Here is a 27,485-nt window from a genome sequence, read left to right on the forward strand (position 1 = left end):
ACATACCATTATTACCTGAAGCAGTGTCAGTGAGCTACAGCAGCTTCTGGGGGGAAAAAAGGTAGTATTTTACTAATTAATATATATGTATACACATATTGATCAATTATAACATAATTATCTGTATGCATTTATATATTACATTGTGCTAAAACACACACTTTCCTTATAAAAGTACCTGGTTTTGTAAGACCTTGCTGTATACTTAAGGGCAAGCGGTTGAGGACAGCACTGACAACAGCATGTCTCAAGAAGTTCCCCAGCTTGTTCCAAGAGTCCTTTCTAAAGAACAGGATTGTGAGTCATGTTAAAAATAGTTGCCTCAGCTGTCAGAAGCAAGTTACATGACTTGAAGATGCTGAGGAAAAACTGACAAACACATGACAAGCATTGTCTACTATTTTTGTTGCTTTTCTTGCTATAATTAAAACTCTTTACTACCTACAGAGGGCGAACAGAAGACAGAACAGACAGGCAGAAAGAGTTTAAACCTGTTTGGTTTTTATGGTTTCACCAGTGGGTCACTAGATGGCAGTCTTTCCTTTTGGTTTATGGGACTGGGCTCCCTAAAGACACAGTGTATTATTCAAGAAACCCAAACATATTTTGTGTTCTTCTCCATCTTTACCCTTTCCTTTTTTCACGAATGAGCTTTGTCATTTGATGTTTCTGATGTAGTTGCTTTATGATCAGGAGGCTCAGGAACATCCATCCATCCATCCATCCATCTATCCTTTTTCCAAACTGCTTGTCCGCTGTAAGGTTGCGGGGATTCTGGAGTCTATCCCAAGATCTCCGGCCATGGCAGTGCTGGCTCAAAAACAAGTTAAATTAAACATTTAAATTGATGCAGTTAACTAATATAACTTTTTACAAGTTGGACATCATGTAATTCTACAGAAAAATGCATGTGTAGTTTTGTGTGCAATGCAATTGTATGCTATCGTATAGTAAACTTTACCACAGTATATTCAGAATAGAATTTTTTCTTAATATTTTATATATATATATATATATTGTCCTGTAAATCCTTCATATTTGTTTACAGAGACATACAACTTCTAGAGTCACCTCAGGAGGGTGTAGTAGCCTACATAGCAAACACAGCACAGTCGTTTAATCATGTCCTGATGTTTTACTGTAGGTGAGCGGGATCAGACCAGTAGGAGTCACCGCTACACTCGCTCTCTCGCTCTGCTGAGCCTCTCTGTGATTGAGCAGGGAAACAAAATGCCGGAAGTGGGTTTTCGGGAGACGGAGTTTCGGGACTCGTAAGCGTGGAAAGTGTACTCTATTAAGAAATCTACTTTTCCCGAGGATTAAAGCTGTTCTTCAGGTTTTGTTTCACTGTTTCATTCATCCGCCTTTTCACAATGGGGCTCCCGGCGCTGGAATTCAGTGATTCTTTTCTGGACAGTCCTGACTTCAGGGAGCGACTCAAATGCCACGAAATTGAGCTGGAGCGTACTAATAAATTCATCAAGGAGCTAATCAAAGATGGAAATATGCTAATCAGTGCGCTTAAAAGTAAGTTACAGGTCGTGTGTAAATGTAAGATCATTTTTAAATGTAAGATAATCTATGATATCTTGAGGTTAATAAGCGAGAAAACTCAGATTTGCTTTGCTATGTAAATATATCAGGCTTCTTAGTGTATATATATATATATATATATATATATATATATATATATATATATATATATATATATATGTATGTATGTATTTGTGTTTGTGTGTGTGTGTGTGTGTGTGTGTGTGTGTGTGTGTGTGTGTGTGTTAAAGACATTTCATGTAACTAACGTTCCTTGAAACTACAGCTTTATATGTAAAGGGTCTTCATAGACTTATTAAATATTTAATCTCAAAGAGCAAATCATTACACACATATTTAATCACTCTAATATCAAACAGGTTGAAGAGGAAGTGAGCATGTACAGGGTTGTTGTATTCCATCATATAATACTTGTTTATTCAGCTGGTATCTGATTTGATATCACAAAGGAGACAAAATCTTTGCTAGATATGCTGTTATCAGCCACTTCACCAGCCTTTCTCTAGATATATCTGATTTGCACTAGTCTTAGTCTTTGAAGGTTTAGGTCCAATCAGCTTCTACCATAACTTGTAATTTTCAAAATTACTCCCTTACACAAATCCACAATTCATTCTCACACAAAACTCATTCTGGCAGAATGTCTTCCAGACTTTTGTACCAAACAAAAGGCAGTGAATGTCTTCCCAAAAAGACCTAAATCTTGTTTTGCACTAATGCTTTAATTGACTAAGTATTTGAGATGTCATCTCCTTCCTTTTAGTTTGAACAAATCACTGCTTATATAATATATGCTCAAATGATAAGGAAGCTCCATCACATAACTCTGTTTGTTGTCTCTTTGACAGATCTATCTGCAGCTGTGCAGAAATTTTCCCAGTCCCTACAGGATTTCCAGTTTGAATGCATCGGAGATGCAGAGACAGATGATGAGATTAACATTGGTAAGCGATTGGCAAATGATCAAGAAGAAAATTATATAAACATTCATGTGATTTTAGTTAATAATACAATTTCTTACATGGATAATTTACCTTAAAATGTAGTTTCTGTCATCATTTACTTACACTTAAGTCTTTCTGAACCAGTATGACCCTCTTTATTTCATGCAACCCGAAAGAAGTTTAACAGAATGTTGAAGCTGCTCTCATCCATACAATAATAGAAGATGGGGACAAGTAGTCAAGCCCAAAAATGATGAGTCCATATGACTTCTGAAAGCATATAACAGCTTTGTTTGAGAAACAGATTGAAATTGAATGCATTATTCACTAAGAATCTTGCCTTCAGGTTGATCACATTCATTGTATGAGATAATCAACTTGGTCATTCAGCTATAATAACTCTTTTGTCTCACAGAAAGAAAGAAAGTCATACAGGTTTGGAAGGACAGGAGAGTGTGTAAATAATGGCAGAACATTCATTTGTTGTGTGAACTGTCCCTTTAACATGCAAACTTTTAAACAGCATCTAAAACCCTCATTCAACAATAACAAATAATTACTTGAAACACCCATCCTAAATAAACAATAAAAAAAAAAAAAAAAATAAAGCTGAGAACTCTGCATGTTGCCTTAGTACCACAGCCCCATAGTATCAAACACAACAGTGATGGCTCTTTGTCAGACTGAGACAATTGCTGCCTGGCATTTAGAAAACCATGAACCCAAACAACCGTCTGCAAGGAATGAGAATGTTCCCTTCTGACCCTGGCTGTCTATATTGGTCATAACAATTTTAGATATTTAGACTGCTGAGACTCTGATAATGTTAATAATGACATTTTAATGATAAAACTTATAAAGTTACCCGTTTTATCCTCAAAATGTTCAAAAATCTTTCATTTAATAGGGTTATGAGTATTGGCGATACTGGTTTTGATTGTACTGATTGAAAACTAAATAAGCGGCCAGTAATAATGGCCATATACTACCATTCAAAAGTTTGGAGTAGTAAGATTAATAAATAATAATAAATACTCTTTACTAACTTTCTGATCAAATAAATGCAGTGAGCAAAACAGACTTCTTTCAAAAACAGTAAAAAAAAAAAATAATTACCCTAAACTTTTAAACAGTAGATTATGTTTGGGATAAATCATAACGCCAGTTCTTTGAATGTGATATGAATATCTCAACAGGATAAGTATTGTTTCATGCATGCCTGGCATGGCCTTTTAAGTGCGTCCCTGCAGATTTGTGGTTCTCCTGCTACGCATCAAAGCAGATTTGTCTTGGTGTAACATGATTTATAAATGACCGAGGGTGTGTTTATCTGCAGGTCTGAGCTCCTAATAGAAAGTAGTTGAAGGTAGTTCTTATCTGAGTTTCTAATTGGATATCTGGACGTGATTAAATCCCCCGAGAATGACAAAGGGTACTGAGAGGTGGGACCCTGCTTATCGCAAAACAGAAGAATGTTGTATATCCCAGGACAGGAAGTGATGTGGCCAACGCGTATTTTGATAAGGGAAAAAAAGCACAATCTGAGAACCACAACATTGTGTGATATTAGTAGCATGACATAATATCAACAGTAGTTTATTTTAGATCACTGTTGTTTTCTCCCACATTTCTGTTTTAAATCTTTTTTCTGGTGCTGGTTTTAGCCTGCGTCTGGATTATATTTTAAGTATCATGTTCTGTAAACATTACAAAAAGGCATATTCAGGAACTAACATTAACAATCACACTGTCAGAAATGTAATGGATCACTGTAAAACATGCAAATCAGCTTTTGAAATTATTTATGTTCCTTTTTTTCTTCTTTTCTACAACTGACCATGTTGCACACATGCACGGCTCATACAGGAAACATGTTTTATGTTGCTCTCACATTTCTACAACATGAACACTTCTTCTTCTTTAACACCAATACCCCCATTTACAACATGTCAAGGGTCCAAAAGCAAACATCATATTTTCTGCATAGCTAATATTATATGCAGGTTTTCTGTATTTCCTTTATGCCAAAGGATAAAAGGGAAAAATCAGATGTGCTGATAGAGTAATTACAGATCCAGAGCTGATGATTCATGATTGAAATTCTTTCTCTCTTATCACAGCCCAGTCATTCAAAGAATTCTCCCAGCTGCTGAACACAGTGGAGGAGGAAAGACGACGACTTGTAAGTTGCTTTGTTGTATTTGAATATATATTAAAATGTCATTTATTACTGTGATGGCAAAGCTGAATTTTCATTAGCCAGTCTTCAGTGTCACATGATCCTCAGAAATCATTCTAATTTGGTGCTCGGGAAACATTTCATATTTTTATCAGTGTTGAAAACAACTGTGCTGCTTATTGTTTTAGTAAAAAGCATGATTAATGTTTTCAGGATTGTTTGATCAATAGAAAGTTCAAAAGGACTATTCCTTTAAGTTATGTGGGTTTAACATCTCAGTAATGCCATAAACACACCACACGATGTGGTCTACTTCAAAAGTACCGCAAACCTCATAAATGAAGTAGCCATAATGATCGTTTGATTTCTAGTAGTTGTCTCATAGCACACTTCTAGCCTAGTGGTTTAGCACCATAAGTGTGTGCTATTTTGAGCAATACTATACTAGTGATCTACCACAATAAGTTCTTAGTCTAATTAGAAACAGAAGTTTTTGTGAGTTCCGCAGTCAAGTTGGTGTGTTATGAGAAACAGGCCGTCTACCAAAAACATGCTTTCTGTAGGTCATGACTCTTTGAGGAGGGAAGGTAAACGGCATTGATCTGCAAGTGCAGATGATAATAAAATATATCTCTTGTACTGTTTCTCTTAAATATCAGTGGCAACATCAGTGCCAACAGGATAGCGTAGCATCTTCATTGCCATGCAGCTGCATCTGCTAATAGGCACATTTATGGGCATTATGCAAGAGGCAGCGTGTTGCTAGGAATATTACAGCCATTCACTGCTGCAGCTGGTGGATCATTAGTCATAGTACAGCAGCGAAAGACCTCACCAGGAAAACAATGCTCCTCTGTGCTTCACTGCTGACCCTACCCACATGTTAACAAACATGAAGCTTTCTTTGAGATTCAAGAGACACTTTTCTGTACATTTCTTTTATTGATAATATAGTTTGAATACACTACAGTTCAAAAATTTGGGATAATTTTATTGGCAAATCTCTTATGCTCACACAGAGGCTGTATTTATTTGGTCAAAAATACAGTAATAATGTGAAATATTATTACTTTTTATTTCTGTTTTAATTTTAAAATGTAATTTATGGCAAAGCTGAATTTTCAGCAGTCATTACTCCAGTCTTCAATGTCACATGATACTTCGGATATCATTCTATAATATACTGATTCTGTGCTCAAAAATAATATCAATGTTGTTAACAGTTTTGCTGCTTAATATTTTTGTGAAAATGGTGATATATTTTTTCAAGACACTTTGATGAATAGAAAATTAAAAATGTATTTGAATTGCTTTGAAATAGAAATCTTTTGTAAAATTAGAAATGTCGTTACTGTGACTTTTGATCAATTTTATCCTTTAAAGGGATACTCCACCCCAAAATGAAAATTTTGTCATTAATCACTTGCCCCCCATGTCGTTCCAAACCCATAAAAGCTTTGTCTGTCTTCGGACCACAATTTAAGATATTTTGGATGAAAACCAGGAGGCCTGTGGCTGTCCCATAGACTGCCAAGTAAATAACAGTGTCAAGGTCAAGGTTGCAATCTGGGTTATATGAAGCGACGGGAACACTTTTTGTAAGTGAAGAAAACAAAAAATAATGACTTTATTCAACAATTCCTTTGTCAACAGTCTCCTCGGTGTCTCTCCATATCACTGTATGCTGCGTTTGCTCTTCTGTATCATCCACGCCACAATAATGCGCTGTTTTCTTTCAAATCAAAGCTAAATACATGTAGAAACAACGCATCCTTGTGGCGCGGATGATACAGAAGAGCATACACAGCATACGGTGATATGGACTTTATGGACCTTGACACTGTAATTTACTTGGCAGTCTATGGGACAGTCATAGGCCTCCCGGTTTTCATCCAAAATATCTTAAATTGTGTTCCAAAGACAAACGAAGCTTTTACAGGTTTGGAACGACATGAGGGTAAGTGATTAATGACAAAATTTTCATTTTGGGGTATCCCCTTAATAAGGTCTTTCATAGTTCTTACATATAGCTGCGATCAGCCATATTTGATATTTATGTTCGTACACATAATGTTTAAGTGACCTGTTTGAATATTTTCTTTTTCTTCTGAACAAACATTTTTTTGTGATAACATGTCATGATTTTATTAGTCATCGTTTTATAGAACAGAATGACTTCTGCCCACATCTAAACTAAAGTCTTGTAAACGCAACCCAAGTTATTAGCTGTAATGGTGTGACTGTAAGACAGCAGCCTCTATTGTAACCAAGACAAACATCTCTATTGTTGCTTCTGGGCTTGTGTTTGGATGTCTAATAAAAAAAGCTGAAGTCAAACCTGAGGTCATCCACTCATGACACTTTGTGTTATTGGCTCATACCTTCAGATGATTGCTTTTCCAGTCTGTAGATCACAACATTGTTTCCTTTCTCAGTGAGAGACCTGAGTAATGCTTTCCTGTGCCATAAATATCATATAAGTGAGTCATTCCTGCTCCACATATTCATGTCCTCATTATATTTCTCAATTAGAAAAATTGATATTTTTCTTTTATTACCATGTCTTAGTGAATTGAACAGTTATTAAGAAGTTATTACAGATTTTTCTTCTTCTTCTTCTTCTTCTTTTTTTAGCTATAATTGAAGTTTTCTTGTTAATATAGTTTTAATCGGTGACCAGTTTATTGGTTTGTCCATTGTCTTCAGTTTCACTTTCCATCTTGTTAGTTTTGTAATATACCTTTACTAAGAAATACTCAAGTGAAATCATCTAGTGACGTCATCAGTGACATAAGCATTTTTGGTGTGGTTGCTTCTGTGGTATTTTGTGGTGTCAGTTGGTTTGATTTTCTTTGTCTTATCCCAAATCACTACGGTACATTTATAATAAGTGATTATTTTTATACTATTGTAGCCTGTTCGGGTCGTCACCGCTGCAGAGTAACACATACCTGCGTGAATCGCCATAGACATAAACTAGGAGAAGTAGCTCTGGTTAGAATGTCCTTCCGCGGGATGCGTGCAGTTCTGTTTATTAACTGCTAGAGCGCCAAAATTTACTTAGTGTTGCTTTAAGGGTTTTGAGCTATTCCTGAAAGTCTGGTTTAACCTTTCATGGAAATACTTAAATTACAACACGAAAAGTAATAACTGTGTTTACAATGTACAAAGTTCAAAAGATTTGTAAAGGAAATGACCCTAAAAGTGGATTGAAATATGTTGCATTTGCCTGGACAGCCCCAGTCCGCATGCACCCAGGCTGCAGTTTCAGTCCCATCCATTGTTTGCTGGAAAAGGGACAGTGGGTCAGCGGAGCTGTGCGATGAGCCCCAGGGGAAGAATTACCCAGCAGCCTCCTACAGTTTCTTTACTTCCTGTAGACCGTGGCTGTGTTACGCTTCAGTCTCACAGGCTCCTGCCCCGGGCCTCTCAGGATGACAAACACCTCCGTCAAGCTGAGAAAGTCCCCAAGGGCTTTTTCATTCATAGATGCACAATAACAGAGCCAAGGGGTGAATAACTCCCAGTAAATGCATTGCCCTCCCACAGGGGTACAGATGGGAAGTACTCTGTGTACTGGAGCGTGGTGCCGAGACGGTCAGGTCTAGAGGCTGTGTCTCACGTAACAGTGAATCATTATGTAAACACAACTGTAGTAGTGTTTTATTGAACTTCTGCCATCGTGTTCTGCCAGATTAGTAGACCGTCTCATATCCAGAGGTACTTTCATCTTAGGCACACTGCCAACATGCTCAGCTTTAAGTGGGAGGCATTTTCCCACATGACGGATCAGACTGATGTAAGAAGTGAGTTTCCTCTCTGGCTAAAAAGGGCCATGGGAAGTTTTGACGGGAGAATCTCTTGAGCAAACAGAGCGACTGTCTGCGCTCAGCGTTCGGCGCTCTGCAGTATCTGAAGTGCTGAAAGGCCTCTTGCTTTAATGAGATGAGTGCTTGTTGTTGACTTCAGTTTAGTTCAATGTGGGTCAATGACGTGATGCTTTTTTATTCATTTATTTATAAATGCATTTAAAAAAACAATTCATACATGCTTTAACTTGAATACACCTCTGCTATTATGAATATTCTTTTAAAGGTATGCATTAAAAGGTATTTTGATCATTTTGGGGAGACATTAATTGTCAGGTTGATGCAAATGTAAGTAGTTTGGTGTAATTTATTATTATTATTATTACTATTTAAGATGTTACTATTTTATTTAGCATAAATGCTTCATAGCTTTTTAATATTTTAAAACTTTTGTCTGCAAAAATTAAATTCATGTTGTGTGCCCAACATGTAGAGACATATAACAGGAAGTGATATCATACCCTGCGTAGACCCTCATGACTGTGTGTCAAGATCAGTGAATCAAGGTTAGTTCAGGTTGTGAAATATCATGTGATGAAAATAAAACTTTATATTAGTAAAACAAACAAAAACTTATTCAACTCCCCAAAAATCAAATGACAGTTCTAAATTTATAATTCTTTATATTTGTGTAAACAAAAACAATTAAACATTAGAAAAATATAATTTAAAAACATTTTTGAAAAAAATAAAGACACGTACGATTATTTGAATGTATTATTTATTTGAAAATGGTAGAAACATTTTTCAAAACCATACATGAATACAAAGAGTCCATTTCTAAGATCTTGCTAAATGTGTTTAAAGTTGTTTTTTAAAAGATTTTCCCTTTTCTTTATTGTGGACACTCTTATATGTCCCATGCGCAGCTCATCTGTCTGATGCTTATAAGCCTGTCATGGATGTTTGTGTAAGGCAAGCTTGTTTGACTTGTTTAAAAAGTTTAAAATTAAAGTTCAGCATTTTATGTAGCTTAAACATATATGTAGTAAACCGAACTGAAATGTAGTATAAATATGCTGTTGGTTCACACTACAGGGACAGACTCAGCTGTGCACCATGAGCCGAACAGGAAACGCACTCATATCTTAAAAATGAAGTTGTCACTTACATCCTTTTAAAGCCTATAGAGTACATCTGGACTTGCTTGGAGTCTGTACATTTCTATTATTTGTAAGTGCAAATTCCATTAATGTTGATGTGGGTGGATGGAGCCTGTAGAGATGGACGGTCAGTGCTGCCACCGGCTGAGCAAAGGCAAGCATGTGGAACTTATTTTGACCAATTCTCCAGCGAGACATGAAGTCCTCCGTGCTGCGCCTGGGAAAGTGTATAAAAGGAACTAGTGTATGTAATTGTGTGTTTTTCCAATCGGAGTGCCTACATGAAAATGGTACTAATTATAGCACCGATATTTTACAGTAAATAAAAGTATTTTCCCTGGATACGTTCACGCACTGTGCCGGCTGTTAACTATTAACGGACTGTGACGTCGATGAGTTCACACATTAAGAGAACTACAGTGTTGAATGTGGGGGTTTTTTTACAATAAAAACTTTCAAATTTTAATAAAATAAATACCCCAACCACTTTTAATCAAACATATCATTCTTTTAATGTTGTGCTATAACTTATAAGATGGAAAAACTTGAAATTTATTTACAAATATTGCAAGTGTTCTTTTGATATATATCAAAAGTTTTTTTTTTTTTTTTTTTGCAAGTATCAGTTTCCATTCTTTTTCCATCCAGACTAACTATTATTTTATTGTAGGTTTGTGAAATTCTCATCTATTTTATCCATATTAAACCTTATACTAATGAATGCGGGTTGGATGAATGGCTAATTTAGACAGTCTCGAGGCTGTTAAGTACAACGCAAACATTTCCATCAGTGACTATTGATTATTTTGTAATGTTTTATTATATAGTTAAAGGTTTTTGATAGATGATTCATTAGTGTTGGTTTGTCATACTTGAATGCTTGAAGATTGTTGTTGATTTTTCTATTATTTAGATACAGAACGCTGACGACGTCTTGATCACACCGCTGGAGAAGTTTCGCAAAGAGCAGATCGGAGCGGCCAAAGTAAGTTGTTAAACCCCATTGTGAGTTAATGTACTACATGTCAGCAGAAAGTAATTTTCACCTACAATCTGACAGGATCCTATACGGTCAATATAGGTATGTGAAACCCTGCAGGAAGGGGGGAAATTGCAAACACCTGTTGAAGACAAGTACAGTAAAATTATGGCCAGATACTGTAATGCCACATTGACCAACATGAAACTGCCTGTGCGAAGCACACGTGAAAGCTAAATATAAACCCTCTAAAACTATAACAGGTGATCTAGCACTGCCTATCTATCAAAAGTAACCACACCAACAAGTATTAGAGGAGCTGGAGCACTGCCTGTTGAGCTCAAGGATCCAGAGCAAAAACTCTTGATGCCTTATTTGGGCGTTTTGGCCCAATGCTCTTAAGCGAGAGCTGCGAAGGAACTCGCTCAACTTAGACATTGAGACATGATAGAGGCCAAAGGGAACGGCAGCCCGGCTGTTCAACCTCCCGCAGATGTGTGCACATATTCAAACCAAAACACTGTCACACACAATGTATTCCTGACTTAGATGCATAAATATTATGTCAGAATTGGAACAAACGGCTGAATGATAGCTAGATATTTAGACATTGTAAATATTATAATATTTCATAAAAATATTTACATTTGTTAAGATATTTTAAAATAATAAAAATAACACTCTCATAATCTATAATTATCTCTATAAAAAATGAATAATAAAAAAAAAACTAATATGCTGATTTGCTGTTCAAGAAACATTTCTTCTTATTAATAACATTGAAAACAGTTGTGCAGCTTAATATTTTTGTGGAAACCATGGCAAGGTTCGAGTAAAAAAGTGTTAAAGTACAGAAATCTTTAACTGACACACAAAAGATAAAATAAAAAACTTCTACACTGTGACACTTTTGATCAATTAAATTTCTTTTACAAAACTGACCCCAAAATTTTTAATAAAAGTGTACATGCATATTATTTCTTTCTATCAGGTTTACGGTAACACTTTACTTAAAGCTTTTATTTATAATGCATTATTAAGGGTTATAACATGGTATAATGCATTATAATTATTTATATTGTGTGTTGTAATACATTATATCTTGTCATAAATAATTATAACTGAATTTAAAAAGCAGGTCACACTTTATTTTAAGCTCCAATTCTCACTATTAACAAACCATGAACTATGACTTTTGCCTCAATAAACTCCTAATTTGCTGCATATTAATAGTTAGTAAGGAGGTTGTTAAGTTTAGGTAGTGGGTAGGATTAGGGATGTAGAAGATGGTAATGGAGAATATGTGCTTTATAAGAACTACTAAACAGCCAATATGTTAGTAATATGCATGTTAATGAGCAACAACTTAATAGTGAGAATTGTTCCCCTGTAGTGTTTCCAAAATGCATTGTGTAACAATTAATTAATTAGTGTTATAGTGTATTAACTGTGATTATTCATGAGATTGTACAATGCATTTCAAGACATAATTAATGCATTAAAACTTCTTTTATAATGTATAATACATAAAGGCTATACGTAAAGTGTTACCAGATCCACTTAAAAAATGTTTGGCTGCCTCTCCTATGATACTTTTGGAAGTGTTTCTTTCATGCAAAGATAATATTTTTCTTAAAAATTCCCTATATACATGTCTTTTTAAAAACCTTAAACAGAAAGCATACATTCCTAAAGAGAGTGATGTCATTGCTAGCCAGCAGATGGGCCCAGAAACTGGACTAAGCATGTCAAAAATGAGATTCCTTCAGTTTGATGTTTGGCAATCCAGTCTGTGGTTTAGACGACGTGTCCATTAAAGGGTCATGGGAAAGGTTGGGCTGATGTCAAACAGGAAAAACAAACAGCTCCAAACTGGTTTCAGTCGCAGTCTCAAAAAAAAAAAAAAAAAAAAAAGGTTCTCATTGCTGGAGGTCTGCAGCATATTAGTGCTTGGTCCAACGTAAATAGGTGCTATCAGTGGGGGGGGGGCTTTTCTACTGTAAACAACTTTACTGAGCCTCAGTTAGAGCCATAGAATGTCCCCTAGGATTGAAAATACACGCTGTGTTTGTTGTTTTATCTGTGGTTACATGGGTACTGCTTTATCACACTCATCACTGATGGTACCTCAGTGATTAAGGAAGCGTGTGTATGCCACACGTCCTGAAGTGACACTCTACTCCTGTTCAGCTGAGCTCTTGAGTCACTCATTTAGTTCCTTGTTCCCTGTGTTTGCTGGATCATACTAGACTCTCAAATTATCCACAATAAATAGTTGTTCAGTTTAACATGATTCAGCTCGTAACATAGTTCAGCTTAGCATAATTTCTGCTTAAAAATAATCCCCTGTTAAATATATACTGTATAATGCCAATAAGTTTGTTGTACTTTAGTTGGTGACCGTATGTTTTTCTCCACTTTTTCTCTAACTTTTTTTTGGTCTGACTTTGGGTGTAAATCTGTGAAATTTTATGGAATGGATTTAATACGGTGAATTCTTTTAAACAGCTCTGCAGCATCTGCATCCAAAAACCTTCTTCAAATGGTTTCAGTTATAATAAAGAAATCCAAAAAAAAAAAAAAAAAACTTGTTGGTTATGGGGATAAGTAGAATTTTATTGAAATAATATTTATGTAGTCTATTACATTTTTTGTCTGTTTTATTTAATACAATTAAATATATGAAACAAAATATACACTGCCCGTCCAAAAAAAAAAGTCACCACCTGGATTTAACTAAGCAAATATTTAAGATCCTCCCATTGGATAGTTACTGCATGGATGATAATGTTATCTGGCCCAAAGAATGAGATCAGCTGACTACCTGAATATACTGAATGACCAGGTTATTCCATCAATTAATTTTTTTCTTCCCTGATGGCACGAGCATATTCCAAGATGACAGTGCCAGGATTCATCAGGCTCAAATTGTGAAAGAGTCAGACCTTTACCCCAGTGAGAATCTTTTGGATGTGCTGGAGAAGACTTTGCACAGCGGTCCAACTCTCCCATCATCAGTACAAGATCCTGGCAAAAAATTAATGCAACTCTGGACAGAAAAAATGTTGTGACATTGCAGAAGCTTTTTGAAATGATGCCACAGCGAATGCATGCCATAATCAAAGTTAAAGGCAGTCCAACGAAATATTTTTGGACGGGCAATGTATATGTAAAATAAATAATAATTAGGCAAATATATAAGACGTAAATCATAAATTTTTTTATAATTAATATGTATATAATAAAAAATGTCCATTTACATTGTTTTGGTCAGAAATATTTAGGCCAGGCTTTCAGCTGAACATTAAATGTAAACTTGAATTCAGGTTACTGGAAAGTCAAATGTGAGTCTGCCATCTACTGGTTATAACATTTCAGGATTAGTTTTTGGCCTGTCGAATGAAAATAAACAAATTAAAACTTTCCCACTGTTTTCATGAGACTCTTTGTGGATAAGTCTAACGTTTTATATCTCTGCAAAAGGCATTTATCGTTATAATTACAGTTCAGGAAATTCCAACTCATGTCACCTTTTGTTTTTTTGTTTTTTGAGAAGGGAAGAAGAAATTTGACAAGGAGACAGAGAAGTATTACACAGTTTTGGAGAAGCACTTAAGCCTGTCTTCAAGAAAGAAAGAGTCACTTTTGCAGGAGGTAACTTTGAATAATCATTTATTGATATAAAATATCCGGAACACACAGAATATAACATTATTTTCAGATGATTTCTTTTTCCTTCACTGAATGCTTTGATTATACCTCATAGGCAGACACCCAAATAAATAAAGAAAGACAGATTTTCTATGACGCCTCCCTGGAATATGTTTTCAAAATCCAAGAAGTGCAAGAAAGGAAAAAATTTGAGTTTGTAGAGCCGGTAAGACACACCTATTTCCATTTCAGCAGTACTATGAATGCGACTTTTGTTTGGGGAGATGAGAAATACGAAGAAGGCTTCCTCTTACTGAGAGAAAATTGCTACACTGCTTTTTAATCTGTTACATCTTGTAACATCAGCAGTGCTGTTTCTCTGGAGCACATGCCTATCAGAAAGAAAATTATGATAACAGCCACATCCTGCAGCTTTATCGACCTCTGAATATACTGCATGATTATGAGTGTTATTGCTTTTATACCACTGTTCAAACTACCACTGTCTTTCTCACAGCTGCTGGCCTTCCTCCAGGGATTATTCACCTTCTACCACGAGGGTTATGAACTGGCACATGAGTTTGACCCATACAAGCAACAGCTACAGTTCAACCTCCAGAATGTAAGAGCCTTCAGATAACGTTACATGACATATCGATCTGACAGTAAGCCAATAAAAATATTATGCTTGTATAAAGGCCATTGTGTAGTGCTAAACATATCATAAAATTGTTGATTGTGTGAATAACACAATCTGTATAATAGAATATCCAGTATTTATTGTTGCATATGGAAGGAATTGTACTTTGGAAACCAGTAATGTCCCTCTAGAACCAATATACTGTTCTTTAAAGACAAGAAATAATTTCGAGAGCACAAGACAGGAAGTTGAGAATTTGATGAGAAGGATAAGGTCTGCAGAGCAGGACTTTAAAGCTCCAGGACAGTGGACCATGGAGGGCTTCCTCTATGTGCAGGAGAAGCGTGAGTATCCCCCTAAACATGTCCGGGTCACAACTAATAGTCAAATCATATATTTAAAGATTTTTGTATAGCTTTTTAATTAATAATTTTGGAAAATATATGTATTTTTTTGACGTAATGCTCTCCAAGGCTGGATTTATTTGACTAAAAATGCCATAAGAACAGTAATATTGTGAAATATTATCACAGTTTAAAATAAATGCTTTCTGTTTCAATATATTTAAAATGTAATTTATTCCTGTGATGGCAAAGCTGAACTTTCAGCAGCCATTACTACATTCTTCAGTGTCATTAATTTCTTGAAAAAAAAATAGATGTGTAATAAATATAAATTTTTGTTCACTGGAACAATTGAAATCCACTTATGATCACCTGTATTCTGTTGAAGGACCCTTGGGGTGCACATGGAGTCGACATTATTGCACATATGAGAAAGGGACCAAAATGTTTACGATGAGCAACTCTGAATTCAAGTCTGGAGGCAAACAGGTATTAGATGTTCAGAATTTAAAGGGGTCATCGGATGCCCATTTTCCACAAGCTGATATAATTCTTTAGGGTCTTAATGAAACGTCTATTACATACTTTGGTTAAAATTTCTCAGTGGTAGTGTAAAACAACAACCTTTTTACCTTGTCAAAAAGAGCTCCGTTCACAACGACCCGTTTCAGTGCCATGCACTTTAAATGTTAATGAGCTACTGCTGACCCCGCCCCTCTCTTCCGTGGAGTGACAAGCAGTTCTCTGAGACTGTTAACTTAATCCGCATTCATCGTGGAATATGCTAAGTAGCACATTATTAGGAAAGGCGATTTGCAAGGATTCATAAAAAAAATTATACTCACTTCTTCTGTAGGTGAAACTGGATCAGCGAAGATAAACACATTTAGGTAGATCGAAGGTGCATTCCCATCAAAAACAAATGCAATCCACTGTGTCTTCAGCGGCTCAGATGTCGGGAGTAAATGACGACTGCTATGTTCATTATTACATCCAACAACAATCTGATGACCCCTTTAAATGCTCATCACCATATTAAGATATCCCATATTAAGATATCTTTTGTTTTGTGTTGTTTTGTATTGTTTAGAATGGACTGATCATGAGCCCCGCTGAGATGTTTAAGCTGAAGTCCTGCATCAGACGGAGGACTGACTCCATTAAACATGAAATTTGAGAGTTGCAGGAGATGAGAGTTACGTTGTGTTTAGTTCTTTCTTGCATGACATTGAGAGAAATTTGAGAGCTGCAGGAGACGAGAGATGTATTGTGTTTAGTTCTTTCTTCAGTCTGTCATTTTCAACACTCTCCTTCCATCCATTTCTTCTTTTCTCTCCTCATAACTGAAGAGGTAACCCCTGTGAAGGGCTTCTGTTCAATTATCTGCAATGTTTCTATAAAGTCCATCGGTATGTTGCACTTTTATCCTAAACTGCTGGTGTGTTCTAATAATAAAAAAAATATCTTAATAAAAACAAGCTCCCTTTTCCTGAATTTGGAGCATTTAAGTTACTTTTTAATGCTATATAACACTGCTCTAAACATACTTAAACATTTTTGTGACATTGTACCTTTTTTTCTATCACTATATACAAAAAAACCTAACTTCTTAAACTTAATTTCAATTCAGACATGTTGTTTAATAAGTGAATATGTTAATTAAATAACTGCATTTAAGCTTTTGAGTTATTGAAACTAGTTAATCAGTCTGTTTGACTGATCATTTAAAAAAATAGCTGAAAATTTACTCACCTGATGCCATCCAAGATGTAAATAAGTTAACTCAGTTGTTCACCAACTGATCCTCTGCAGTGAATGGGTGCCATCAGAAAGAGAATTTAAACAATTGATAAAAATATTACAATAATTCACAAGATATCCACACAACTCCAGTCCATCAATTAATGTCTTGCGAAGTAAAAAGCTGCGTGTTTGTAAGAAATCCATCAAGATGCTTTTAACTTCAAACTTTTGTCCTCTATCCATATTATTGCTTTTTCCAGTGAAGTCATCTCATCTGAATCAGAAGAGAAATATGCACAGATCGACCACAAGCAAAAACAGTTCAAAACAGTTCTAAACAAATATTTTGGTGGATTTTAATGTGAAAAGACGACAGGGGATGGACTTTTCCAATGGAGGAAGTACAGACTCACATTTTGGTCAGAAGTGATGGTTTAAAGTTAAAACATCTTGATGATGGGTTTGTTTCTTACACACACAGCTTTTCACTTCACAAGATGTTAATTGATGTACTATAGACTTTGGAGTACTTGTGGATTATTGTGATTTTATGAGCTGTTTGCACTGTCATTCTGACGGCACCCATTCACTGCAGAGGACAAACTCACCTAAATCTTGGATGGCTTGAAGGGGGTAGTACATTTTCAGTATTTGGGTGAACTATTCCTTAAAATAAGTCTGTTCTTAAGAGTTATGGTTTGTTATTCAAACTAGTACTGTATGCCTGGTTTTGAGTACAGCTAGTGATGATAACACAAAAGAAAGGTGTGTGTTTGTTTCATTCTGTGGTATCTGGCCCTTTAACTTATTTCATTCATTCGGTCTGCAACTTCGCAGCTCATGTAAAATCTTATTTCCTATGCTGTGGCGGAGTTGGTGAATTGCAGTGAAGGAAAAACTGCTGCATAATACAGCTTGCATAACTCTGTTTCCTTTTTGCTATACTGCAGCATATGGATTTGGTTTGCAGGCTTTGGAAACATTTCATTATTTGTTGGCATGATGCTGAGAACTTGTTTTAAACAGATAAATAAATAAAACAAAATGCAGAATACTGACACCTTACACTAGTAGTTGAGAGTTAACATTCATCAGTGTGTCCCACAGACATGGTATCATCACCCTTCAGGCTCTCTCTGAATCCAACAGAAGACTGTGGATGGAGGCCATGGATGGAAAAGAGCCGGTAAGAGCCACCGCCCAGCCTAAATGAGATTCTGTTCTCAGTTTGATTAATATATGTCGGTTCACAGTACACTCATTTTTTAACACACTCATTTAAATAACTACAAGAAATCATAACAATGACTCACACCACTGACTCCCTCTTTGCACTCTAAACACCAAACAATTGATACACAACACATTTAAAATAAAAAAAATACAACTAATAATACACACTCCCCTAAAAATCCAGGCAGTGGATAGTGTACACATGGACAGGAAAAAGATCACAGAATATAAACTACACTTCTCAAACTATAATGTTTTGACTCTCATGCTGTCAGTTATAGTTGATTGGCTTAAACTCATTTGACCCTCATTACACTGTTATTATCTAGCTGAGTTTGTGAATTCTTATATACAAAGGATTATTAGTGCATGTATGTTTATATTGTGAAACTATAAATTGTATTTTGTATATTCGTCCCTATTTAGTTTCTGTAAAGATATATGGATTATGCAATATAATGCATTGATGTATATGCTTTAAATGGCATTTATCTTTAGTGTGTTATAAACACATGCTGATTTCTTCTAGATTTACACCCTTCCAGCACTTTTGAGCAAGAAAGAGGAAAGTAAGTTTATGCCTCCCATTTATTTAATTGTCATTTAGGTGTATATACAGTGAGATGAACTGTTTCATTTGGCCATGTGCATGCTAATTCATAAGAATATTCAAAAATAGTTCACCTGAATTGGCCTCAAAATTATAACATAAACGCTTTGTGTCCACAGCATTCCTAAATGAAGCAGGCTTTAATTTTGTAAGGAAGTGTATAGAGCTTGTGGAAACAAGAGGTGAGTCTACTTTTATCTTCACCTTTTTTTCATGCAGTATATGACATATGTATTATGTACACTTATGTATATACTTCGATTAAAAAAATTTGGAGTCAGTAAGATAAGATCATTTTCAAGAAATTTAAGAAAGATACTTTTATTCAACAAAGACACATTGAATTGACCAAAAGTGACAGTAAAGACTTTTACAATGTTAGAAGAATAATTCCATTTCAAATTTTGTTTCTGTTTTATTGCATTTAATGAATTTATCAGTCACACTTTATTTTAAGGTCCCAACTATTAACTACAACCTTTGCCTTAATAAACTACTAATTTGCTGTTTATTAATAGTTAGTAATGTAGTTGTTAAGTGTAGGTGTGGGGTAAGATTAAAGGATTTAAAATATGGTCATGCAGAATAATAAGGCATTAATATGTGCTTTGTAAATACTAATAAACTGCAATATGCTAGTGAAATGCATGCTAATAAACAACTAATTAAAGGTGAAAACTGGTCTGTAAAATAATGTGTTACCAAACTGTCTTTTTCTTTTAGGCATTAACACAATGGGGCTGTACAGAATAGGTGGAGTTAACTCTAAAGTCCAGCGACTGATGACCTCAGTATTTGGTACAGTAATCTTAAAGGGATAATTCACTCAAAAATGAAAATTCTGTCATTAATTACTCACCCTCATGTCGTTCCAAACCCATAAGACCTTCGATCATCTTTGGAACTTTGGAAATCTGAGAGCTTTCTGACCCTGCATAGTCAGCAATGCAACTGAAATGCTCAAGGCCCAGAAAATGTAGTAAGGACATTGTTAAAATACTCCATGTGACATCAGTGTTTCAACCGTAATGTTATGTTATTATTTTTGTTTTCTTTGCGCACATAAAATATTCTCATAGCTTCATAACTATGGTTGAACCACTGATGTCACATGGAGTATTTTAACAATGTCCTTACTACCTTTCTGGGCCTGGGAACGTTTCAGTTGCATTGCTGTCTATGCAGGGTCAGAGAGCTCTGAAAGATCTTAATTTCTTAAAAGTCTTGTATGTAAGTTTTTGACTGTACTAAAGCATAAAAATACCATAATATGTTTGCAGATATTTAAGAAACATGCTAAGCTAACATACTTGTTTATCTGAAAAACAATGCTACAGTCAGTTATTCTCCTTTGAAAATGTGCGTTCCGGGCAGGAATGTCTGTCTTTGTTTTGGTTTGTGAAACCCGCCCACCCCCCGTTGCCAGTTGGCGGAATACACAGCACATTTCATTTTATCCATCGTCAAGTGGGCTCGTTCCTTTTGGTGTCTCAATCTGGCAACCTGTCTGTGCCTCAAGTCTGAGGAGGAGGTTGCCAAGTGAAAAAAACCCTCTCCAATATTGTGAATTTGGACTGCAATACCTAGTTCAACCACTCGGTGTCAATCCTGCTTACAGCACCATTAAAAAGATCTTAAAGTTCTTAATTTTTGTTCTTCAATGAACGAAGGTCTTACGGGTTTAGAACGACATGAGTGTGAGTATTTAATGACAGAGTTTTTTTTTTTTGCTTACAGAAACCTGATAAATTTATATACATGAAGACTTTAACATAGTACAATTTTATTGTATTGTTTAAAAAAATAGTTTGTCTGTTAGAAATACACACTATTTAGTACAGTAACCCTTACCAGATGTGTGTTTGAAGCTAAATTCCATTTAACACAAGTTCATTTGACTCTTCCAGCGGCCAAAGCTCCTGCAGATATGGACCTTGACCCAGACACCTGGGATAACAAGACCATCACCAGCGGCCTGAAAAATTACCTCAGGTTTATAAATAATCCCCACAATCTTTCATTTCTTAAAATGGCATGTTATCAAGGAAAAACAGGAAGTCATTCTGTTCCCTGCAGGTGTCTGGCAGAACCCCTCATGACTTACAGACTCCACAAAGATTTCATCATGGCAGTCAGTGAGTTCTAGCATGTTCTTTGCTCTTTGAACTCCTCATCACGTCCAAATGTGACTTACTTATTAACTGGATGCCTTTGGGTTGTTGTTTTTTCCCTCTAGAGTCTGATGATCAGAACTACAGGGTTTGTGCTGTTCATGCCCTCGTCCACAAGCTCCCCGACAAGAATAAAGAGATGCTGGATATTCTGATTAAACATCTACATGTGTACGTCACTCTGGTTCATGAAGTAGAAATGGCACGTCTAGTACATTTGTTCATGAGCGCACTTTGAATTTCACATGGTGATGCTAACCAAGGTGTTCGTGAAACAATTTTTCTGCTGATTTTGACAGGGTTTCCACACATAGTCAGAAGAATCTGATGACCGTGTCTAACCTGGGTGTGATTTTTGGCCCAACACTCATGCGCTCTCAAGAAGAGACAGTTGCTGCAATGATGAACATCAAGTTTCAGAATATTGTGGTAGAGATCCTCATAGAAAACTATGACAAGGTGATTGTTTAAGCAAGCAATGATCTTTTAATGGAAAGCATGCCGATAGAGGAACAAATGATCAAATAAAGGATGAGAATTGCTTATCTGAATACCCATACAGGGCTTTTCAAAAGGGATGCACCAATACAAAAAAAAAATAGACACATAATGCTTAATAATAAAATCAATAATTTTTAATGCTGTAAGAGAATTTAGCCACCAAAACAAAAGCTATATGCTATAAGTGAATTTAGGCATCGCAACATTATAACGGACAGCATCAGATATTCATTTTGAGATTAGCTAAAGATTCCATTTAAGTGTTACTAAATTATAGCTGTTTTTTCTTTAAGAAATAAAAAAAAAACAAAAGAATTAAATAAAAAAAAAAGAATAAATACAAACAAAACAAATAATAAAATAAATAATAATGTAAAATAAAATAGAAGCATTTGTTTTGAAAGAAATTAATACAGCAAGGACCACTGAATTGATCAAAAGTGACAGTAAAGGTATTTATAATGTTACAAAAGATTTCTATTTCAAATAAATGCTGTTCTTTTGAACTTTATAATCATCAAAGAATCCTGTAAAAAGAACCAAAAGCACAAAAAACTTTAACCAGCATTAACTCAGATAAAAAAAAAAAAAATAAATTTTACTAAGAAACAAAAGATAATCATCTGAAAACACATCTCAAATGACAATCTAAAAACAGAAATGGCTGCTGAAAATTCACCTTTGCTATCGTAGGAATCAATAACACTTCAAAATAAATTTAAATAGATTATTATTTTTTGACTGAACCAATAATCACAGCCGTATTTTTTTTTTTTTCAAAACGAATAATCACAAAAACTTAATGAGCTTATTGGACTCTCACATATCTGTCTTTTTATAATTTTGTTCATCTAATGTCCTTTTATAATATCACAACATGTTACAGATAGATTGTGCATCCCTACTTTTCAACTCCACATATCTGTCTTTTTATAATTTTGTTCATCTAATGTTCTTTGGTTGGATCAAAGACACGCTTAGTACCTTATTGTCTTTTTTTCTTAGATATTTCATCAAGCCCCAGACCCTAACATCCCTCTGCCACAGCCTCAGTCTCGTGCCAGTGCCCGCCGCAGCAAAGCCATCTGCCTGTCCTCAGGGTCCCGCAAATCCAGAGGCCTGTACCCTCCCACCCTGTGCCTGGCTGATGCTGACAGTGAGTGTCTCCAGAAACAGACATTAGTCCCTCTATTAGAGTGTCAACCTAACCCCTTCTCTCCATCAGGTGACACGTTCAGCAGCAGTCCGAGTAGCACTCCCATGGGCAGCATGGAGTCTCTCTCGTCTCACTCTTCAGAGCAGAACAGCTGCTCCAAGACGGGCTCCCCATCATGTACCAAACACAAGGCCTCAGGGAACCTGTGCTGGGCCACTCCATCTCCCTCCTCCAACGGGCCCAAAAGCCCCGCTTGCACCACCAGCCCTGATTCCAGCTCCAAAGAGGATGCCAACAAGACTGATGGAGAATGGGAAGAAGCGCTGAGTACGAGTCCAGGTGATCGAAGCTCTCCGGCTTCAGAGCTCCACCAGACAACCCTAGGAGAGACTCTGGAGGATCATGGGGAAGAACGACACAGTCTGTCCACCTGCTCTTCTCTCACTTCACTCCACATTTCTGAGGGTAAGAACGAATACGTTTCGATTCATTTTTGTGGGGCGAATTCACTAAAGGGCGTGACATGGGAATTGGTGAGACAGATCACTCTGATTGGTGTGAATTCAGTTTTCCAGCAAACAATATTGCACACTATGAATAATTTTGAATGACGAGTATAGACTGCTGCCACCTACTGGTGTAGATAGTTGTTTTCTCTCATGCAAGCGCACACTTTATGAATGACTAGTATAGACTACTGCCACCTACTGGCCTATTTTCTCTAATGCAGGCACATAACATACATGCTAGTTGACCAATAGCTGTAGTCTTTGCAATGTGTTCAAGTGCAACTTTTTAGACCAGATGAATGCAAGGTGATGCGACAACACAGTAGGCTTTTATCGGCTCTAGTTCTTTGATGTCAGTTTGCTGTTTCATGGCCTCAAAACACAGCACAAAATCCTGCATTTTATCCACTAACCCATCCACTGACTAAACATTTACATTTACAGCTGTGCATTTAGCAGATGCTTTTTATCCAAAACGATGTACAATAGAGGAACATAAGCAATTTGTTACAAACTAGAACCACACAAACCACGTGTGCAAATAAACAACGGCATCAGCAGATCTCATTCTTCCTGCATTTTTGCACTTTGTTTCTTCTCAAGTATGAATAAAGTGTTTCTGACAATTTGTAATGTTTTTTTTTTTTTTTTTTGGTTACGCTCAGGTTTCAGAAGTTGTCACGGCTCTATTCAGAGCCTGGTGTCACGCAGTCAGAGAGACAGTCTCAAGTCTCTCCATCTGCCAGAGCTTCCTCCTAAAGAGACGGTGAGATACAGAGCTGACTCCTCAGCCAGCAATGGTTACCAGAGACCGGGATCACCTTAACAAAAAACCTCCTTAATAATCTAAAAACAATTTGTAAAACCAATCTCATACAACGATCCAACTTTATCATTATCAACTACGCCATGCTTTTTCTTCTCCCAGTGTGGCCTCCCGGGCAGCAATCTTTGAAAGTCCTGTGATTTTCCAGCCCAAAACGGGAAGGTAATGAGTCAGACTGAGAATATTTTCTGGTTTAGTAAGTCTTAATACATATTTCCAGGCCTAAATTGAATCTTCCTTTTTTTTTTTTTTACAGTGTCTAGCTGAGAAATACAATACAGTTGTGATCAGATGTCATTTATGCTCTTTTGTATCTTATTTCTAAGGTCTGTTCTATGCCACTGTTCAAAAGTTTGGGGTCGATAAGATTTTTAAAATGTTTAATATTGTGAAGTATTATGTATGGAAGTATGGAAATTTCAAAAGAACAGCATTTATTTGAAATAGACATGTTTTGTAGCCTTATAAAAGTTTTTGACACTTTATATTTAATGAAACAAAATGAATACAATTTTGTTTAACAAAAATTCTCACCCCAAACTTTTGCTCTGTATAGTTCAGGTGTTGTTGGTTATTTTTTGCAAATAATTCCAAATAATAATATATTATTCACAATTTTTTTTAATCAAATTTGATATAAAAAGGCAGAGAAAGCATAATCAAGTAAATGTGCGAATAAACTTTTAAATAAAATTCAAAAAGACATTCATTCAAAATTACTGAAATACAACTTAATATACAAATAACCAACTAAGAACAGCCAACAGGGCCAAAAGATAAGGGTGTTTTTTTTTTGTTTGTTTTATGTTGCCAGTGATATTAGTAAGTTTCCGCAGTTGTCTTGTCTCTTAACTCTGGTGTTTGTTTTACAGAGAGGCTGAAGCCTTGTATTCCTGTCAAGCGGAGCACAGTCATGAGCTGAGCTTCCCACAGGGGGCGCACTTCTCCAATGGTAATGTTTCATGAATTATACATTTCATATCAATGAATTTTATCACTCATTTGAACTGGAAAGACAGAAACATGAAAGGCGCTGTAGAATGTTGTGTACTCAGTTCTGCTGTATTTGACTTTTCATGTCCATGCAGTGTATCCCTCAGTGGAACCTGGCTGGCTCCAAGCGACATACGATGGCAAAACCGGACTCATCCCAGAGAATTATGTGGCATTTCTCTAATGGCACCAGAACAGGCAAAAGCAAAGTCCATGGTATCCATGGTATTCATTTCTGCAAAAAAGGGATCATTATAAGCTTTACTGTATGTAAATAGTTTTTGTGCAACATTATAACCAGGTCATAAACTGTTGCATATGATAACGTTTATTCATGATGTAAATATCATCTTTGTCCTAAATGTATTGTAGATTTTAGTACCATCTAGGTACATGCAGTTGACTGTCTTAACACATTTCTGTATTTATATGTGGCCCGGCATGATGGGCTCTAATATTTCAAAACTCTAGACATGAGCTCATAATACTCTGATCATTATTGCGGTACGGCTCTGAAGGAAACTATGGATTTGTATTATATAGATGAAGAATTGTACCCTGTACCATATGCAATAATTAGTGACCATATTAAGTAGCAGGAGATAATGTATTGCCCAGTGTGACATTTGTGAAATTCTTGAACATACATTTTTTTTTTTTTTCAGTGAGGCCAAAAGGTGAATCATGTTTGGTAGATGCAGGTCATCTTTCATTTCAGTAATTGCGAAATCTGTTTGGTGAAATAATTTTCAAAATGAGTTAGCGCTCATTGTTTTTCCATGCAATTTCAAAAGGTTATATAAATTGGAACCTCGCAGTAGTGAATGTTTTTAAGAAGAATCTTTTCATGTCCTTAACATTTGTCCTCCAAATTAAACAATAAGCGTCTTGAATGAACTGACTTTATGAGCCGAATATGTTTCTTATATACTGCAAACTTGTTTTATTATACTAATGTACTGTCAGTTTTGTGGCATTTGGTAAAACGATGTTACTAAAAGTGTTGTTCAGATGTTTTAGCTTATACTGAATATATTTGTTGAGTGTAATATAGTGGATTTTTTTCTTAGTAAAGTACAATAAAAGAAATAAAACAAGAAAATACTTCTGGCAGTGTTAAATTTTGTAAAGTTTGTCTTAGTTGCAATTAGTTCTAGTTTGTGCTTACAAAAATGCAGTTGTTCAAGTAATGGTTCTGCTGTATTTTATTTTACACTGGTTTAGCATTTCTGTATGTTGAAAAAATATATAGGCTATCTTATACAGATTATAATACTTATTATTAACATCATTTACAAAGTAATTTAATGTTTGGTAATTTTCTGTTAAACTGTTAAACTATTAAAATGTCAGTGTATTTACTGATTGGGTTCTTTGGTTGTGTTTTGATCTGTTTTCATCTATCTATATCTATCTATCTATCTATCTATCTATCTCCCCATCTAAAATCTAAAAATCTATCCTAAGAAATTTGACACCTCAGTTCAAATCTAAAAGGCTTTCTTTAGAAAGTTGTATAGAATCTATTTAGAGATGGAACATGAAATCATTAAACACTAACACAAAATTACTAAACACAACGTCACTTTGTCTTAGTACAGTACATTGCGTACAAGCCGTCAGTGCCAAAGCATGACACACAGAGTGTTATTGATAATAGTATCTGACTGTAATTCCCCTTACTTCCCTTTTGTTGTCATTTGCATGGATGTTTGCTTTTACTTTGGACAGTTAATGAGAGGCTTATTTCTGACAGCATCATAGGAACCTTTAACCTCGATGTCCATAGAAGGGAAATTCCAATGGTGACCAGTGAAGTAATTTCCAGAATTAAAATAGTTTCATGGCTGTAATAGACACTGCAACATGTGAACAACTTCTTATATTATATAACTTAACAGATTGACACACCAAAATCAATATCAAGTAACGAAAGAGCGCAGTACAAACGGCGTTGTTGAAGTTTATTTTTTAGACCTGGACAGGCTTTATTAAAAGGCTTGTGCTGGTTATACCATGCTTTGCCAACTCAGCAGCACGTGTTACTGTGTCAGCAGTCAAACAACGTGGCTCTGATTCTGGAAACACTGCATTCGTATTTTCCATTCTCTCTGGAGTGTTTTGTGATGGATTTCAAACACTGTGACTGTTATACTGTAAGTCTGTGAGTTCCTCTCATGCTCAGTTCAGCTTTACTGCAACCTTTTGAACAAAACTTCTCTTCTTACGAAATGAAGAAATTAAGCATATTACATAAAGAGTGCCTGTGGAGAAAAAGGAATTTGACATGCTGAAAAAACAGGCTGTCGCAAAGTTGATCTCGAACAAAGAAAAATCTTGTGTTCGAACAGAACTTTATGTAATTGAGGGATGATATATATGATAATGTGATCATGACATTTGACGTTAAATAATAATAATAATAATAGGTTTTATTTAGTGTCTTTCCAGAGCTCAAGGACACTTTACAATAAACATCA

General features: G+C 35.7%; 1 protein-coding gene across 1 annotated transcript; it reads left to right on the forward strand.

Annotated features, from left to right (window-relative positions):
- The first annotated feature begins 1,149 nt into the window (after positions 1-1,149).
- On the forward strand, positions 1,150-26,107 carry arhgap42a (Rho GTPase activating protein 42a). Its single transcript, XM_042710862.1, is given in 24 exon segments — positions 1,150-1,527; positions 2,403-2,498; positions 4,619-4,680; positions 10,563-10,633; positions 14,180-14,282; positions 14,395-14,505; positions 14,797-14,901; positions 15,134-15,263; positions 15,652-15,752; positions 16,354-16,458; positions 18,088-18,192; positions 18,769-18,808; positions 18,969-19,031; positions 19,573-19,647; positions 20,757-20,841; positions 20,926-20,984; positions 21,086-21,191; positions 21,320-21,479; positions 22,527-22,677; positions 22,747-23,142; positions 23,852-24,004; positions 24,111-24,174; positions 24,885-24,964; positions 25,101-26,107. Coding segments are annotated over 24 exon segments (2,664 nt in total). The 5' UTR covers positions 1,150-1,373; the 3' UTR covers positions 25,190-26,107.
- Positions 26,108-27,485: the final 1,378 nt, after the last annotated feature.

The sequence above is a fragment of the Cyprinus carpio genome, chromosome A21 (assembly GCF_018340385.1).
Source record: "Cyprinus carpio isolate SPL01 chromosome A21, ASM1834038v1, whole genome shotgun sequence".
NCBI lineage: Eukaryota > Metazoa > Chordata > Actinopteri > Cypriniformes > Cyprinidae > Cyprinus > Cyprinus carpio.